Raw genomic sequence first — 18,461 nt, 5'->3', positions numbered from 1 at the left:
ACTTTTGTTTTTTACATTTTTTTAATTCTTCCACCTATTTAAATGGCCCAAATGCATTTATCTCAATATTCTTCCCTTATCAATTTACACAAAAAGATTTTAAATAGGGATACTCCGTATTACTTCGTATAAAATGGAAGAAGTATAACACACGTGTTGGTTTTCCATTGAGAGTTGTCAACTTTAGGGCAAAAGACAGAAAAGAGTTGATAAGAGAAAACCTGGCCAATTCAGGGAAACACCAATAAAGGCCTTCCTTCCTTAAAACCCACAAAACTCACTCTTAAACAGTCAAATATTATGATTAGTGACTCAAATTACCATTAATTTTACCAATTATGAAGCAGAGTAATTTTAGTAAACAGAGTTGCTCTGTTTTTCTTCTGATTTTATTGTTCAAATTATTACCTTTAAATTCGATTAATTTACCAAATTCACATTCAAAACTCGTCAAATCTTTACCTGGGTTTCCTGGAAATCTACCTTTCAAGCTTCATACTGGGTATGCAGTTCACTATTTTACTTCTTTATTTTATTTTATAATCTATATTTTATTTATGCTAATTATTCTGTATAATCTAAAGCTGCTTCTTGAATATTCAATTTTTTGTAAGATTATCATTTTATAGTGAATTTTTCGAATTGGGGATTTCATGTTGTCTTGGTAGTTATGTTTGATACTGATTGCAATAGATGATTTGGCTTGATACATATTTTAATTAGACTGTATCTTATGATGTATGTAACGTTTAAATATGTACGATTTTGTTAGATTAGTTTCAATAAAAATTTACAAATTTTCAAACTCTTTATAATTTTCATTTACTATTTTAGTTAATAAATGATAACATTAGTAATTATTGATATTTATACTAGGCAAAAACACATTTATTTATGCAATAAATGTCTCAAGTTTTGATCTTTTGTGTTTGGGTTATGTTTGTTTTTAAGGTTGTTTTGACCCAATTTTGGTTTGAAGTGCATATTTGTTTAGTAACTTTTCACAATTTTTGCTAGGTCTACTTAACTTTGAATTAATTGGGTCATATAGCGTTGGATTTGAGCACATTTTACTATAGGATAACATTATCTAATGTATTAATGTTAATATTCTTAAGCTTGGGTTTTATGATGGACCATGAATGTTGTAATTGTAGATATATTGGAGTGGGGAAGGGGGAGGAGGTGCAGCTATTTTACTACCTTATTGAGTCCAACCGAGACCCGGAAACCGATCCACTTATGCTATGGCTCACTGGAGGACCTGGTTGCACTTCCCTGTCTGCAATTTTTTTTGAACATATTGGTAACTTGATGTTTTCTCTATTTGATAGTACTAAATAGTCCTTATTTCTATTAGTTAAAGCTAAATTCCCTAGTAACCAAATTAGAATGTGATGTAACTTTGTTGGAGTAATTTTTGAAAGAGTAACAATGTGCTTGGAGTCCAGGAATGACTAACAATATAGAAGATAGAACATTCCGAAATCTTAGTAAAGAATCAGCACGCTTGCTGCTTGATATGATCCGATCCTTGGTGTCTCATGTTATTAGATTCGCCACAGTCTTGATTGATACCAAATATAGGATTAGAACCTCTCTTTCCTTGCTTTATTGTCTCGCTTTCAAATAAGATGGGCTATAATTATCATGTGTATAGAAGAGTTGGTGAACATTGCTTTGACGCTTTATAGCTTAAGATGACTAGAATGCATCAATTGACTGGGGCAATAAAAGAAATTTAGAATTAGGATGAGCATGGTCTATAAAGTATTGACATTGGCATATGCATATGCATATGCATATGCATATATTCTTTGACGAGTTAGATCCCTTATGATCGCTTCCTGCCAATTTTCATAGGCCCAGTGTTATTCTTAGCCATTACTTTTAGAGTTGTTATATCGAATACTAGTCCTTTCCAATATTTCCTCATTTCATATGAGATTCCTTTGTCTATTGTGCTTGAATTATATATGCCTCATCTTCTGCATTCTATTCAACCAGGATGACTGAATTAATGTGGTTTAGGGCCTATTCTGATTTACTGAACTGAACTGAACTGATTGGAGCTGTGCTGAACTGAACTGAACTAAAATGAATTGTTTATGTGAGAAGGAAATTAGGAATTGAAATTAAGATGAAGAGAACAGACTCTTAGTATTATGTTTCAGAATGGCTGTATACTTTTTGAAACATTCTTCTCTGCTTACAACTGGACAATGGACATATAGTTTCTGAATTGATCAAATTTATACTTTGTATGATAGTTTTTTATGATGAAGGTTTCTATGTTTAATATATGGTACTTCAACCACACAGGTCCATTATCGTTCAACTATACAGGAGTATATTTCAACCGTACTACATCTACCTGGGAGACTGATCTACCGGCTCTTCAATTAAATCCCTACTCTTGGAACAAGGTGTATATACAATATATGTATGATACAATTGGTTGATTCTTAATCATCATGTGATATTAGACTATATAACTAAAGAAATGTGGTGTCCTTCTGTTCCTTTTCTTAATAACAGGTAGTCAACATACTATTTCTAGAGTCACCTGTAGGCACCGGATTCTCTTATTCCACAACTGCTGAATCTTACTATACTACTGATATAAAAGCATCAAAACAGATCTACGAATTTCTACGAAAGGTCAGTGAACCCCTTACTGTAGCACTGAAGTTGATCTGCTCAAGTACTGCCTAGAATCCAACTGATGGCTGATAATATGTAAATTTACCAGTTGGTGCACGCTGGTAGTAAATGGCTTTTAGCTTATAAAACTATCGTAATATCATTGTCCAGTCTTGTTAAAATCGTTGTTTTCACCAGTTCTTTTATGAAATGCGTGCAGTTTTATGTGGAACATCCTCAATTTGTAAAAAATCCTCTCTACATTGGTGGTAGCTCGTATTGTGGACTTATAGTCCCATTCATCATGCAAGAGATTGTAAAAGGTACTGAACTTTTGGTAATTCAAATGTGTTATATTATATTGAAAGAAAGTAATAGAAAAACTTGTGTGTAGTCCATTTCGATTTCTATCCCTTATTGTTTAAGTATTTGTTATCTAGGGAATGAAGATGAAACTGGTTCATCAATCAATATTAAGGTATGATACTCTTTCCATAAGAGATTATTATGTATTTATCGAACTGTTTAGAACTTTTTACATTGCATATTGCATTCATCCTCTTTATTTTTGTTGCCATGCTACTATATAGTTTGTTTTATACATAGATGAGGAGAAAAGGTTAACAAATTGATGCACTTGTATTCACCGTTTTATTGATCCAGGGATATGTTCTAGGAAGTCCTGTGAGTGATCCACACGAGAGTGATTTAATTGGGAGAATCGATTTTGTTCATCGTGTATCCCTATTATCAGATGATCTTTATGAGGTACACATTTGAAACTCAGCATCTTTCATGGTTGAAAACTTATAACTATATTCGATGAGTGTGGTCAACACTAGGTGTTTTCGAGTGAACTTAACTGAACAAAGAGTAACAAGGTTTTTCATCTTGCTCAAGGTAAGCATAGGTAAAAGTGTTAGTACAGTAACAGATACGAGTATAATTCAAAGAATGTTAGCAAAGTAAGTTATGGTGCTTTATGCTGAATTCGTTGAAAAGAATTGTTCATCGTTTGTTACATTTCATTTTACAGTCAACCAAAGTAAGTTGTAGTGCTCCGAACTGGAATATCAGCAATGCAGAGTGCGAAGATAATGCTCAGACTGTAATTGATGTGAGTGATGTATGATTACATATATGTGGCTGATGTAAGCAACGTGTCTCTTCTAGTATAATAGCTCGAGCTCTTTTGTTTGTGATATGTTGAGTAGAGATGCCTATTATCATGCTATTAAGCATCTATCTTATGAGCTCTTCTTGTATATGTGATCTGTGTTTTCGAAAGAGAAGTATTCAATCAAAGTATTGGACTAACAATTACCTCTTATGCAGTTTATTTCTCCATTAGATGATGATAATATTTTGGAGTCAAAATGCAATGATTTGTACCCAAGCAATTGGTGTCGGGTATGTAATTCCATTGCTCTTCATCCTTGATCGAGCTGTAGTACTTTCTACCAATAACCATTTCCTTGTCTTCTTTTCGCGGTATAGAAAAACTTTAATTTGATCATCGATAATTGGGCAAATAATGTTCAAGTTCGACAAGCACTTCATGTCCGGGAGGTAAGCTGATTATCTAACTGTTAATAAAACTCAGAAAATGGTTCATATTATTGTTGTTATGAACTATAATATCATCACTAACCTTAATTGATTTTAGGGAACTGTGGGTCATTGGACTCGATGTAACTTAACCATGAGGACTCGAACATACAACTCAACAATGATGCGCAACAGCTTTGGTGATCATCAATATCTTGCAAACAAGCATATTAGAGCACTTATATACAGGTAACAACATACAAGTGATCTTACAAATCATCAATACCAAAACTTTATAAACCTCATTTACTTTGGTTATAGTTTATAAACCTCATTAATCAAAGTTCTATTTTGCTCATAATCTAACAGTGGTGATCAAGAGCTGAGTGCTACATATGTAGGCACACAGAGATGGATCAAGAAACTCGACGTACCAATTGATAATGATTGGAGGCCATGGGTTGTAAATGGCCAAGTTGCTGGGTAATTTGCTTGTACTTCTGTTGTTCTTTAGAAAAAATAACATTTTTTCACTGAAATTTATTGACTATATAGTATTGTGTTATGCAGATATGTTACAGATTATTCAAATGGGCACTACAATCTGACATTTACCACAGTTAAGGTATAAATCAGACACATTATTCAGTATTATTTCTCTTAATCAATTCTTCTGTTTTTTGGTCAGGAAAAAAAATTATAATAATTGAATATCGATTTGTGATTGTAGGGAGCAGGACATTGCCCTTCAGAGTATAAACCTCGAGAAAGTTTGTTCATGATTCAAAGATGGGTTGCACAAGATTATCTCTAGTGTCGCGATAGTTAAATTTGAAATTTTTTTGCCTTAGGAATAAGTGCACTAGGTAATCAACAAAGTTAGTATCCACCTTGTGCTAGTTTAAATGTTTCTTTCATATTCCGCGGTTTTGCCTATTGTTAACCCGTATGTATGCATATTGAGGAAAATCTGTGTGAGTTTACTTGTTATTAATTGATTTTAGGGTGAAACCTCCTTTGAAAATAAAAGTGGTCTTGCTTTCCTTATTATCAGAGTAGAGAGCTATTTCACTATTAATAAAATAATCGCGTATTCGCGCCTGTTACATATTATATGATTAAGCATTTGAAATTTTGAACCTCCTTACATCATTGTCTTTATACTTTAATAGGATAAGGTGAGGAAATGAGTGAATATAAGATAAGTTGGTTTGGTCTGAATCTATGACCTAAACTTAAGAAACTCCTTTTGTTTTAAAATAAATTTATTTGACTGAGTACATATGTCAATGTAAAACTTTGACCAATAATATCTATAATTATCAATAAAGATAAATAATAATAAATAAAAACATTGATAGTATTTAGAAATAATACATTGAAACAATTTTAACAAATACGCACATAACTATAAAAATCTTTATGTATAATCCTCATATTATTAGAGTATGTAAATAGTGCAAAAAGTCAATATGAGGCATTAATTTTGAAAAGGAGAGAATAAAACACTTATTAATGCTTCACTTTTTATTAATTGGGTTTCAAAGAAAGAGTCTTGTGTGAACCAATAAAAAGAGCTAGAAAATTATGTTTTAAGTAAAAATGTTGATTTCCGACGTAAAACTAAGGTATTCATGGTTTCCACTTTCCACTATTATTCTTGTCCAATTGTCCATGTTATTGAAATCCCAAGCCGATGAACAACTAAAAGAAAGAAAAGGAAAAGATGCTAAAATAGGGTCATTTTGTAATTTTTAAAGAAATTACCATTGAAAACTTTTTATAAAAATAAAAAATAAAAAAACTCTAAACAAGTAAATGAATTGAGAACCATGAGTTAACAAAGTCGTCTATCTATCTACATGTTTTGTCATAACTCATACGAAGTAAGTCACAAAATACTTGCAATTACTCTACTTTTATTCCCCGTAGTATCTCCTTCACTTAAAATTACATGACAGAAAAACACACACACAACTCAAACTAAGAAGAAGATAATGGGTGGTAGACCAACAAGTTTAGCCTCAAAGTCTGACACTTTAAACATTGCTACACCAACGACTTCCTCTTCTTCTTCTTCTCCTGTCGATTCTGTTTTCGGTTCTGTTCCTACTCGACTCGAAGTTGAATATGCAATTACCGCCTTTCAAAGGTATGGAATATATTTGGATTTTGGACCGACCTTTTTTGTACATAATATTTAGTTGCCTTCACCTAGTTCTCAAGGTTTGTTGCTTGCTGTGATTTTTGAGTGAAATTAATCATCCAATTGCTGAAATATGCATGAGATATTGAGATATAAGCAATTACAAAAATGGGATATTGAAATTCTAAAGAACCCCTCTTAAAGTAAGATATTAAGATGAGTTTTACAAGCTAAAACAGAACATACAGATAGTCTGATCGAGTTCCTTTCAAAATTTCAGCTTCATGATGCAAGGGCTTTCTTCATCGATGTCGATATTAGATCGTCTTCAGCCTATCTTGAACCGTGATCAACTACAGTCAACTGGATTTCAGAGGGTTTATGATGCCTTTCTCTTACTACAGACAGTTCCATATGTTCAAGTAAGTTATCTGATTAATTTGTTCTTCCTTTAGCAATTAGCATCATCCCCTAATGTGTAGAGTACGGAGTAATTTACAACTCGTAACTTAAAAACAAAGGATGAGAAGAAAAACAAATGAGTAAAACATCTTTGTTGTATGCAGAGAATGGTGGTTTCGATATCATCTGATAAAGCTGTGTGGGATGCTGTAATGAACAATAACGAAGTTCAGGAGTTCCGTCAGTCAGTCAATCAAGGTACATTTCAGATACTTTGTACGAAGTACTTCATGACATTGATTAACACTGCACTTATTTAGAATTTTTCTTTACTGATTAACTGAAGAATTGCTGATGCAGCAAAATCAAGCAGACATCAGAGGTCTGATGAAGAACCTGCCTTGGTTTCAATGATTTTAAAGTGGATTTTGGACAACATGAAGCTAAAAGTTTTGCAACTGATTGAGTCGTTGAAGTCTGTAGTCAGCAAGAGCTTCGAGTCTTCCCAAAACAAGAACACAACAAACCCTGAATTGAAACATGGGTTCGAGGAGATGATTGTTTCGACTGTACTTCTCTCTACCATTACTCTCATGATTGTGCTTGTAACTCGTGCCTATGGAGCATAATCGTGATTAACCCTGGTTAGTTTGGGCTTATTAACATGTGCATATTTTAAGTATTGGAATCAGTTGATATCCTACTTGTGTAGCTACATTAAGGATTATTTTCAACCTATTCAAGCCTCTTGAAAAATCTGCATAGATCTTGGCTCCCCGGCTCCTAAAAATAATTCCGGTTGATTGCTTAACCATTAGGCACCTAACAAAGGCGAAGATTGGTTAGTACCCTGAACCCAAGTTTTTGCTCATTATGTTACTTTAGGTAATCCGGTAACCTATAGTTTCCTAACTAATTAGGCATATAATTTTTCGTCGAATAATGCTATGGGAATTATCTGTAGTCTGTATAAAACCTTGTAAAATTGCATACAGTTAAGTAGTTAACAAGTAAAGTGCGTCAAATGTAAAAAAAAAAAAAAAAAAAAAAAAAAAAAAGTTGTAAATCAATGTCTTGCAGTTACAGTCTGTTGTCTGAATTCGAATCACTGAATGCCTTTTGCAATGATCTAGAATCACAGATCAGTAAAGCTTAATGTACATTGTTTAATCAGATGGCTCAATAGAGTATAAATCCAATCGACGACTTGACATGAGTACATGACTGTAAGTCGACACAATTGCAACTTGCCAATTCAAAACACCGCCTCCTAGACTTCTGATTTATGGCCTCTTAGTCAGTAATCAGGTCTCATGGCGCAACAGCATCAGGGGAAAGGCAGAGCTAGTATTTGGCTATTTGGGACAACAGTACAAGATACAAATGGGATGACTGAAGAATGAAAACATAAAAGAACTCTCTTCGTCTCAAATTAGTGCTAGGGTTAGGAATAAGTTATATTTTGAGACAATTATGGCAGATAACTATATTCCATCAAAGTTCTCACAAACTAGTTTGCTTATATTCTATTTTTGGAAGAAATAAAAGCAGCTGAGTAGACCTGTGTAACGGTGTATGACCAATCTTACACTCATTTTAATGTAAGACGTTTAAAATTAACCCCGAAAAAGATAGAACCCAGAAAACATCTCCCTCTACCTGTCTCATAATACACACTCTGTACTAAATTAAGCACAAATTCACCACCTTTCCTCAGCATTTTCACCTTTTCTCTCTTTCTACGAAGGGTCGTGGAATCAGACGTGGTTAGACTGATTTCCACAGCCTACTTCCTCACAAGCTTCCTCGTCGTATAAAAAATTGGTACGGAGTACTTGTGATGGCAAATCAAATTTCTTTCTTTTCGTCATGATGCATAAGGATGCTTTAAGCCTAAAGCTGCTAAACCCAACTTCATTAAAATAATCAGCAGCTTTAACTTTTGCGTTTGGAAAATTTATACTTTCATATTTTCTGAATGAATCCATTAAACAATTCGATATTTTCGATTTATATACCAGCCATTATGGTATAGACTAAGGAACAAGGATACAAAAACTAAGAAATAAGAAATTTCTCCTCTCTATACTTCACTGAATACACAAATTGCCCGATACAAATATGTCAATCTTCTCCAAAATTTTTACAACTTCTGTTATCCCAAAAGATAAAATGGAACAAGAAACTGGTAAAACAAATTCTAATTCGTCTTTAACATCAACTATAGCTAACAGAAATGAGATTGAAGGTCAAATATCAACTGATAAGTTTTGTATCAATTCTGTTTTTGGGTCCGTTCCCACTCGAGCTGAGGCTGATTACTCCATGACAGCCATCCAAAGGTATAAACAGCAAAGCATTAGGACCTAGTCTCTTCTTACTTGGTTTGCTACTATTTCTTTCCTCTACTTCAAAGCCTACTTTGTATTGTTGGGGGAAATTAGAATCGAATCATAAGATCCTAAGAAACATATACACGGGTGCTTTCACTGACCTGATCTACTGATTTCCCTTCAAATTTCAGTTTTATGAACCTTGAATGCCCAAGAATGTTGGTGGAGAATCCTGAATTTCAACTGGTAAATGCTGCTTTCCAGTTCATGAAAACACCAGTGGTTCAGGTAACTCTATTTTATAAAAACTTACAAACTAGTGATCAACCAAAAAGATGATCTCAATCTTCTTTCTGCATGCAGGAAATGGTAAAATCAGTAATGTGTGACACAGGCATCATTACTGCTATGTTGAATAACAGCGCGGTTCAGGGGTTCTTAAGATCTCTAATGCTAGGTAATTCAGCAATAAGGCTAACAAACGGCACCACTAACACAGCTGCAGCACTAGCAGCAGACAACTCTCAGAGCGAACACAGTTTGGTTTCAATGGTTTTGAGCTGGCTGTTGGAGAACATTGGGAGTGGACTTCAAGGAATTTTTGGTAGTCTAAGGTCACTAGTTGATAATACTATAGAGTCCCCTCAAACTGAGAACATAGGCTCTGGTTCCAATCCCGGGAAAGTCATTCACTTGACTCTGTTTCTCTCTGTCATCAATCTCTCGATTGTGTTTGTGAGGCGCGCCTTAAATCAAAGGGTTATGGTTTAACGTTTTTCAGATGTACAAGTGTACAACAGTGTTGTGTCCATTTGATGATTCACATTTTCCCTTTGACTACTGGTTTGTGTCCTCAAGAACTATAGCAGTATTATCACAATAATGTACCCTCCCTAGTAGTATCACTGTTTTTTTTTAATGGTTTGTTGCATAAACTGGTAAGTTTCTTACACTCTGATAGAGAAGCTTACTGTCTTTCTCAACGTTTAAGTGTGATTTCTTTTTATATTACGCAGTATAACAATTCTACCAGTAGTCGTTTAATTATAAAATATCCTTCTATGTTTGATAAACTTTACATGTCATATTGCAACCTCTAGATACTAGCTTCCACCTAAAAGCTTGGGAATTTCTGGAATGGTGGTGTTTCACTGGCTGTCATGAATGTTGACACGAATTCCGAGAGATGTAAATTAGTTGCCATCAATCGGCAGTGTCGATGACAACTATCACTTAGTCTTCACTCTCCCTCCTATAGTCCTATTGTCTTTCTTCTCTCTAGCTAAGTCCATGCCCTTTATCCTTGTTTTTATACAGTTGTCCTCCTCCCCACCCCCTATCTCCCTTTCTCTATTCGCTCTGTCAAACTAACTGGTGTATTCCCGGTTATCAAAACGTACTACAGTGCATTACTACTACAAGGATGATTAATAGAGAACTATACATCACAAGTGCAAGGAAAGACTAAAGAGATTTCAGAAGAGGTAAAAACTGTTAGCGAATATAGGGTTCTAGCAACTCAAGTACTTATAAACTCATCAAAGATGATGATAGTCATGAGGAAAAAGAGAGGAGGATTTAATTTTCATATTGAACTTCACTGTTACATTAGCACTTAACTGGAACTTAGCAAAAGGGATATCATATATAATATAAGTACATACGGAGTAATTATCAAAAAATGTCAACCTACCATATAGAAATATAGAATTGTCAAAACTAGAAGATGAGGTAACCACTCTCCATTTGATTGAGTACCAATTCAGTCCAGAACATGAGATTACAAAATATTAAGCACAAGGTTGAAAAGTTTTGCAATCGTAACCGATATTTACCTCATTCCATATTGGATTAGACTATATAATTAACAGAACAAATTGGCTGGATTGAATCCTCTGTCATGCATGACTTGAACAGGTCTCAGTGATCTGAACGGCAAGCGCTTTACAAGCTTCTCTAGGGAAACCCCTGGCAATTAGTAAGTAAAAGAGAACACCAAACTTGAGAAGTTAACTGCTCCTATCTAGGAAGACTCCAAAATTTAACCCCACAATCTTGGGGCCACTAGCTCACGATCAGCAGCTGAACCTTCACTTGCAAGATTCTGGATGCGAAATGAAAACTCTTCTGCCTAAAATGATGAGAAGATATAAGCAATCAATAATAATCACACTTGCATGTAATGAACAGCTAATATGCATGCACAAAATTAAGCACATTAAGAACAGTATCTTGACTCATAGCCACCACTGATTATTCCTATTCTATTTTTATTCTGGAGCGCAATCACAAGTTTTGGAATGGGTGGAGAGCGCTGTGTATCTAGCATGTAGCACATCTCTAGCAAAAGTATATATATAGTGTTATGAAGCTAAGCATCCAAATCATCTTAAATCCTAAATATAATCCTCGGGAGTAGAGGTTCACATTTCTGCCCTGATTATGTAAATCAATAGCACTAGTAGAAGTGCGGCTAAAACACTTAACCTTCCTGAAACCAACATTCCATAAAAACTTGGTGCTAGAAACTTTCTTTTCTTTTTCTTTTTTTTTTTTTGGGGGGGGGGGGGGGAGAAAAGGAAAATAAACATCTCATTACACGTGAAAGTTATTTGAGGTTTAGTAAACAGCAGTGTCACTGCAAAGATGGTAAACAATTATGTCACAGTATATATTTTAAAGCATGAACTCCGCCAAACAACCTTTGCCAGCAAAATTGAAACTGAGAAAGGAGGCTACAATTTACTAACCTTTTCATCAATCCACATCAGAGAACTCAATTGATTATTCAAGATCCTCACCACCACGTCTAATGGACTCATTCCTTCAGTTGTATCAAGTTCACCACCCTATATAGCAAAAATTAATGTATACAGTTTCCGGGTAAAAAAGTAAGATACTGGTAAAACTAATATGGCGTGGAATGGAACATATACCTGACTAGCATTCAGGGACTGAATAATTGATTTAATTTGCTCTGTCATGTGTTCTAGCTCCCTTTCAACAGATTCTGCCTGATCATACCTGCAACACCAACAATTATTAAAGGCAAGTTCAGTATATTTCAAAGACGCCATCTGACGGTTGTGTGTTACTAGACTAAACCCACAATAATGCCCAAACTTATGTACAAACACAAAATTGCAGACAAGCAACAAACTCTCCTCCGTAACTTATTGGAGAAATCCGTCACTGCAGCAAATGATCCTTAGGGCATCAGCTCTAATAGAAAAAACACATATTATATCAGATGGTTCCAACCACAAGTCCACAACCCTTATGGCCATTAAGTAACCCCGACAACATTATCGAATTCTGTCAGCACTCCCTATCAAGCCAGGCCCCGATTGAATTACAACTTGCAAGGTGTGAGTAGGATTTGAAAAGGGATCAGATGGCAAATGTTGACCCCAGCCAATCCTGGATCCCAGGAGCTGAGATAACTTCTACATTTTGGCATTTTTCACCTAGGAAAGGATGAAATAGACACACAAAAAGGACCAATAACACCAAGTACTTACATTGCATCTCTGGTGGATGCAGCTTCATCATCTAGAAGCAAATTTCGTTCATCCTTGTAGATACGCTCGGCTTCTTCTTCAATACTTTCCAAAGCTTTATCAACCTGGAAAGAGTCCAAAACACAAAGTCACATAAGAGCAAACAAAGTTGGGTTTAGTCATTAGAGTTTAGGGCAATGATAAGATACAGTTCCATAAGCAACACAATAGTGGAGTTTCAAAAAACAAAAGAGAATAAAATTTAACCCCGACACAAAATTTGCACTTCAAAGAAATATAAGAGAAACCTGTAGCTGACGGTGGAAAAATGCATACGTACAGCTTTGTATGCATTTCACAGATAGTTATAAACCGTACATAATATAACATCCCCGGATCCCCGCAAACTTGCAAACAGCCACACAGAGTTTAAAGAGCCAAAGCTCAACTTTCTGTAGGTCTCAGCCGTCTCACTGTGAATCTTTAACAGGTGAACTTACAAAGACACTGCCGCCCCCCCCCCCCCCCCCCCCAAAAAAAATGCACAAATCCCACCCACACCCCTTTATACAGAGAATGCCACCATTGGATACAAAAAAAAAGTTTGTTTTAGCAGTTTGAAGGGTTGCACTGGGGATGGAGACAAACAGAATTCTGCAGCTAAAGTTAAGTTCAAGAATGGTTCTTTCGCTGATGTGCCAGGTTTGGCTCGAATTTAGATTATTCTTTTAAAGTCAAACTCGAACATGATTTTAAAGTTTGTAACAAGTTCAAGAAAGTCAAGATTGATTATAAAGTTTAATCAAACCAAGCACACAGATGTCACAGTGTGGTTTGGCTCAGCTCGTGGCGAGCCATAGGCTAAACTGTAGTTTAATCAAGATCTTGTGCGCAGAAAAGCATATGAAAAATGCTGAAATTCAGAGTTGACACTTATTCTATTTGAGAAAATCACATATCACAGATTCTCAGGCACACTTATTATACTGGCTAGTATGAGGAAAAATTATAGGAAAACATTTGGACCAAAATTATTTCCTACCTAAGAACTTATCAAATCCAGAAGTAAACAATGAAGCCAACCTTGAGAATTCAAACCAAATCAAGCTCCAAGAACATCAATATTTATGAGTTAAACCTTCACCAATAGTAACTGTGTCTAGTCCATACATTGGTGTTAAGAAAAATGGACGCTGAGAAGCGCCAAAGACCAATGCTTCAATCACCATGCTGCCTTACAGAGTGACAGCACAAGACAGACTTATTGCTCTTTATCACTTCCAAGACAACATCATAGAAAATCAATGTAATTGATAGAAAAGCAAGAGATTCTAGCCAAAACAAAGAAAATCCGCAATTTAACTACTAATACTGCATTATACTCTGTGCAGAGCCAGAGCATTGTCACAAAATTATACTTCCTCCGTTTCTTTTTAGTTGACACGTTTCTTTAGTCACGTTTGCCAATGCATTTATTCAATCGTTAATATCTCTAATTATCGGTAATAAAAAATTATGAAAAGTTGATATTTTGAAAGTATATAAAATAACGAATCTAACAAGATCACACATGACTATATTTTTCATTACGTATAAAGCACAAAACACGGTCAAAGAGAGGTATGTGAAAAGTGCTAAAGTCAAAACGTGTCAACTAAATAAAAACGGAGGTAGTATATAGCACAAAGTTGAAAATAACTACCTCTTGTTGATGAGTCTCGATTAACTCCAGCTGTCTTTCCAAATTGGATTGGGTCTCAACCACTTTTGCTACTTCGGTCTGATCCGTGATGAAAGTGCATCAAGATTGAAAAAAAAAAAAAGAAGACAGGATTAGAGTACAGATAAGCAACGGAGCAACTCAACAAAAAAAAACCTATATGCATTCATCATACATATCTCCAAGTCACACGCTCACTCCTGCCTTCCAGCATGCCTTACCTCCATGGTTCTAGAGCCAATCTAGAGTGCCCAATGAAACAGAGTTCTGCTCCAGACATATTCCAGATTTCCAGGTACTAGCCTCTTTCGCCACTCGAAAAAGGATTAGAAAGCTAGATTTTACCAATTAAGATCTATCATGTCTTTCTTAAGAGGATGCCTTGTTCTCCAACTCTCCCCTCCACCTCATTACATCCTTCTCTTATTTACTAAGATCTCTTTAAAACAAAACAAGTCCATCCACATTCCCATTAATTATCACATCATATTAACAGATACACATATTCGCTCGCTCACTTGCACGCACGCTCAATTAGATCATCAAAAGAAACAAAACTCCCAATGTACACATAAAATAAAAGACAATGGTTTAACTCATTCAAGCTCCCAAAATAACATTAGACAAGCAGACCAATGCATAGGGATTACTAAATTAGAAAAGGCAGGAGAAAATTCAAACAAAATACCTCAAGTCGTAGAAGTACATCTCGGTTTTGCAAGATTCTTTTGTCCCAATCAGCAACTGCATTAGCCTGCTTCTGGAATTTTCTAGTACGGTCTTGTAATTCAGAGTTCCACTCCTTGATGATCTTCCAGCCAGAAAGTCCATAGAAAAGCCACATGGATATTTTTTTTTTTCAGATAACAAGGGGAAGTCCAGCTCGTACAAGATAACATTATAGAAAAAAATGCGACTAAAAAATGCTGTCAGCATGTTTTCCATGTTATAGAAAAATTAAAGTACCTCTTCAACAGTTTTTCCAGTGATTTCAGAGGGCAACTTGGGGATGGGAGCAGATGTTACAGGGGTACTCACGGCAGAGGTAGTTCTACATAAAAGAGAGAACATGAGCACATGTAAGATAAAACCCCTCAAAAGTAAATTTTGATGTCAGTACAATCAGTCTATTGGCACATAGAAAAATTTAATTTTCTCGTGGTGGAATGAAAGAGAAGGGAAGATAGAAGTGTTCAGAATCCACAATATACATCAATTTATTGCTATACCAGCAAAAGAGATAGAAGCAGAAATTTCCTAATGAATAAACTTCACTTGCAAATCAGGATGGTGCTAAACAATGCTAATCACATTGACAAAGGTAGCCAATATTGCTTCATTGCAATAATTAAGCCAATAATCTAACCACAATCTAGAAAGACCTTTAAAATATCATTGTTGGCACTCAAAGAGAGTAAGATTGCCAAATTAACAGAGAGATAAAAACTTCAATTATAGGAAATTCTGTATCATTGATTTTGATCTACACAAAGAAAAGGCACTAACCCACTACTTGAGGCTACAGCAACAACAGAAGATGTTTGTACAGCAGTTGTTGTAGAGCTGGAGATGGCCGCTGAGACAGAAGATGTAGCCAGAAAGCCTAAAACAAGACTCATTAGACCACTTAACAATTTCTCAAGGATCATGGAATATGGAAACAAAATAGAAAACAAATCTCTCATTGAATGAGGCAAGCTTCACGATGTAGTTGGTTCATAACCCAAATAACAAATACTTATAAAAAAACAATTATAAAAGGTAGCAGCGTCAAGATCCCTCAACAGAAAAAGGCTCTTAACATTTTGGATGCAATCACAATAGCAAAAAATATCATGTGTGCTTTGAAGTAAAGAGCCACTGCTTTACACTACGGAGCTAGTATATTCTTGCAAGATCATCACACAAAGCATATCACACTAGACTACTCTCTACTTCAACTTTACTTCATTTTTCTTTTACCAACATATGTTCCTCAGAGAGATTTGGATCGTTTTTAAGGATTGTACAATTTGCATACTTTCTTCTCAAGATCTTGAAACTTTCTCAAGGCATTAGAATTTCAATGATTATCTAGCTATAACCAATTGTAATAGCCACTTCTTCCATGAACTCCAGAGACTCATTCAGATTCGAGCTCAACCTAGATTGGTCAGAACAGAAACTGATTGGTTTTTTTTTTTTTTTTTTTTTTTTGCTCTACTTATTCCTTCTTACAATTCCAACAAACCTCCTAATTGTACTACCTACAAATAACATAACAGTATAATATCTGATTAAAATCTCATGTGTCGGATTGGATACACAGGGAAACTATACCATTATTCAACATTGTACTATATATTAGAAATATCATGGAAATGCAACAAGAACAAGTCTCTTTTACTCCCCAACATTAGCAATAACAAAACCAAACATCATGAAATCCCAGTAATTCTTACTTCTCTGCATATTAGCATCAATTCAGAAATCAATCAATTAAATGGCACAAAATTTAGCAAAGCTCACCAGTAGCAGGGGCAGCAGTAGCAGTGCTAGCAGCAGCAGTACTGGTAGTAATAGTAGAAGCAGTTTGCTGAGGCTGAGATTGAGAAGACAAAGCTGAGGTAGTAGCCTTAGTTGCAGGAATAGTAAAACTCGGAAACGAAGCAGTAGCATTGCTCAAGGAAGAAGACCCAGATGAGACCCCAAAACCAGTAAACGCAGTTGCTGCTGGAGAAGCCGCAGCCGGAACTGAAGCAGAAGCTGCTGGTGTTGCCACAGTTGATGAATTCAGTGAAAACCCAGTGACTGCAGATGAAGCAGTTGATGCAGCAGCAGCAGGTTGAGCTGATGAATTCAGTGAAAACCCAGTGAATGCAGATGGGGCAGTTGATGTAGCAGCAGCAGCAGCAGGTTGAGTTGATGCAGCAGGTGTTGTAGTTGCAGCAGCAAAGGGAGAAGCAGGTGTTGTAGCAGCAGTGGCAGCAGATGGAGGTGTAGTAGGGGTGGCAGTAGCACCAAAGAGCGGCTTCGAAGCCGAGGCGGCGGCGGCATTGTTGAAATTGAACAATGACGATGATGTATTGGTACTAGCAGCAGAAGAAGAAGCCGATGGCGTAAAGGAAAACGCCGGAGAAGGCGATGCAGCAGTTGTGGTTGCGGTTGGTGCTGCTGTTGCTGTTTGAGTAGGCGATTTCAAGAATGAAAATGCACCTGTAGAAGTAGCAGCTGAAGAAGAAGGAGCCGACCCAAATAGACAAGATGGCGCAGAAGCAGATGAAGAAGAAGCAGACCCAAATAGAGAAGATGGTGCAGCAGAAGCTGACCCAAATAGAGAAGATGGTGCAGCAGCAGAGGAAGAAGCAGACGCAAAGAAAGACGACGGTGCAGCAGAAGAAGAAGCAGTAGACGCAAACAAGGACGATGGTGTTGAAGCGGCGGCAGGAGAGAAAGAGAAGGCGGGAGTCGCAGCGGAGGATCCGAACCCGAATGAAGGAGTGGGGGAAGACCCGAAAGCGAGTGATGGGGCGGAGGAGGAGGAGGAAGGTGTAGCAGAGGAAGCAACCCCAAATGCGGGAGTGGAGGATCCGAACCCGAATGAAGGGGTGGCGGAGGAGGAAGAAGCGGCGCCGAAACTGAGTGATGGGGCGGCGGAGGAGGAGGCGGAGAATCCGGCGAAGGAGGGGGTGGAGGAGGCGCTGAAGGGGGAAGGGGAGGGGGCGGCGGAGGAGGTAGGGTTAGCGGCGAAGGGAGAAGGGGAAGGGGAGAGAGAAAATGGGGATGGAGAGGAAGAAGAAGAGGAAGAGGTTGAAGAAGTGTTGGTGAAGGAGAAACCAGTGAATCCCGCCATTGATGGTTGCTCAAGCTTTTTCTGTTTTGGAGATTGGAGAATGTGAGTTGGGTTTTGCGGGGGCGAGGGAATTTCAGGGTTTTGATTTTAGAGCTTTGGACAGCGGTGCTCCGACGGTTTTTTTTTTTTTTTTTTTTTTAGAGAGCCACAAATGCGGAGGTGAGTATTGATCCAATCGGGAGGGAAACTCTGATCATTTGAGCTATTCCTCGCTTTCAGGGTGTTTGGTATGTACTATGTAGGAATGGGATTAAGGATTATTAGTCCCAAGTTTTCATAAACCCATATTTGTTGGATGGAAATTAGATTAAAGAATTCTCTATTTAAGTAACCCTTA

The 18,461-nt window shown here is 36.4% G+C and overlaps 4 protein-coding genes across 4 annotated transcripts; 3 read left to right on the top strand and 1 right to left on the bottom strand.

Annotated features, from left to right (window-relative positions):
- The first annotated feature begins 233 nt into the window (after window positions 1–233).
- LOC145639474 (serine carboxypeptidase-like 17) lies at window positions 234–5,320 on the top strand. The gene is made up of 14 exons (XM_081690720.1): window positions 234–502; window positions 1,158–1,306; window positions 2,323–2,426; window positions 2,539–2,661; window positions 2,864–2,966; window positions 3,084–3,121; window positions 3,307–3,411; window positions 3,680–3,760; window positions 3,979–4,053; window positions 4,141–4,212; window positions 4,310–4,440; window positions 4,561–4,674; window positions 4,762–4,816; window positions 4,922–5,320. The coding sequence occupies exons 1-14, from the start codon at window positions 339–341 to the stop codon at window positions 5,003–5,005; spliced, it is 1,398 nt and encodes a 465-aa protein (XP_081546846.1). The 5' UTR covers window positions 234–338; the 3' UTR covers window positions 5,006–5,320.
- Window positions 5,321–5,976: 656 nt separating this feature from the next.
- LOC145638430 (uncharacterized) lies at window positions 5,977–7,482 on the top strand. The gene is made up of 4 exons (XM_081689397.1): window positions 5,977–6,343; window positions 6,618–6,759; window positions 6,904–6,997; window positions 7,100–7,482. The coding sequence occupies exons 1-4, from the start codon at window positions 6,189–6,191 to the stop codon at window positions 7,366–7,368; spliced, it is 660 nt and encodes a 219-aa protein (XP_081545523.1). The 5' UTR covers window positions 5,977–6,188; the 3' UTR covers window positions 7,369–7,482.
- A 1,198-nt stretch (window positions 7,483–8,680) lies between these two features.
- LOC145638429 (uncharacterized) lies at window positions 8,681–10,013 on the top strand. The gene is made up of 3 exons (XM_081689396.1): window positions 8,681–9,081; window positions 9,264–9,360; window positions 9,436–10,013. Exons 1-3 carry the CDS (start codon window positions 8,861–8,863, stop codon window positions 9,841–9,843), a joined length of 726 nt encoding a protein of 241 aa, XP_081545522.1. The 5' UTR covers window positions 8,681–8,860; the 3' UTR covers window positions 9,844–10,013.
- A 685-nt stretch (window positions 10,014–10,698) lies between these two features.
- Window positions 10,699–18,124, bottom strand: LOC145640644 (uncharacterized). The gene is made up of 9 exons (XM_081691886.1): window positions 16,801–18,124; window positions 15,799–15,895; window positions 15,259–15,343; window positions 14,981–15,103; window positions 14,275–14,352; window positions 12,594–12,697; window positions 12,009–12,096; window positions 11,823–11,921; window positions 10,699–11,203 (listed from the first exon to the last, which is right to left on the bottom strand). Exons 1-9 carry the CDS (start codon window positions 18,122–18,124, stop codon window positions 11,114–11,116), a joined length of 2,088 nt encoding a protein of 695 aa, XP_081548012.1. The 3' UTR covers window positions 10,699–11,113.
- Window positions 18,125–18,461: the final 337 nt, after the last annotated feature.

The sequence above is a fragment of the Chenopodium album genome, chromosome 7, assembly GCF_948465745.1.
Source record: "Chenopodium album chromosome 7, dcCheAlbu1.1, whole genome shotgun sequence".
Classification (NCBI taxonomy): Eukaryota; Viridiplantae; Streptophyta; class Magnoliopsida; order Caryophyllales; family Amaranthaceae; genus Chenopodium; species Chenopodium album.
Note: the sequence above shows the minus strand (reverse complement) of the source record. Positions and strands in the feature narration are given on the sequence as shown.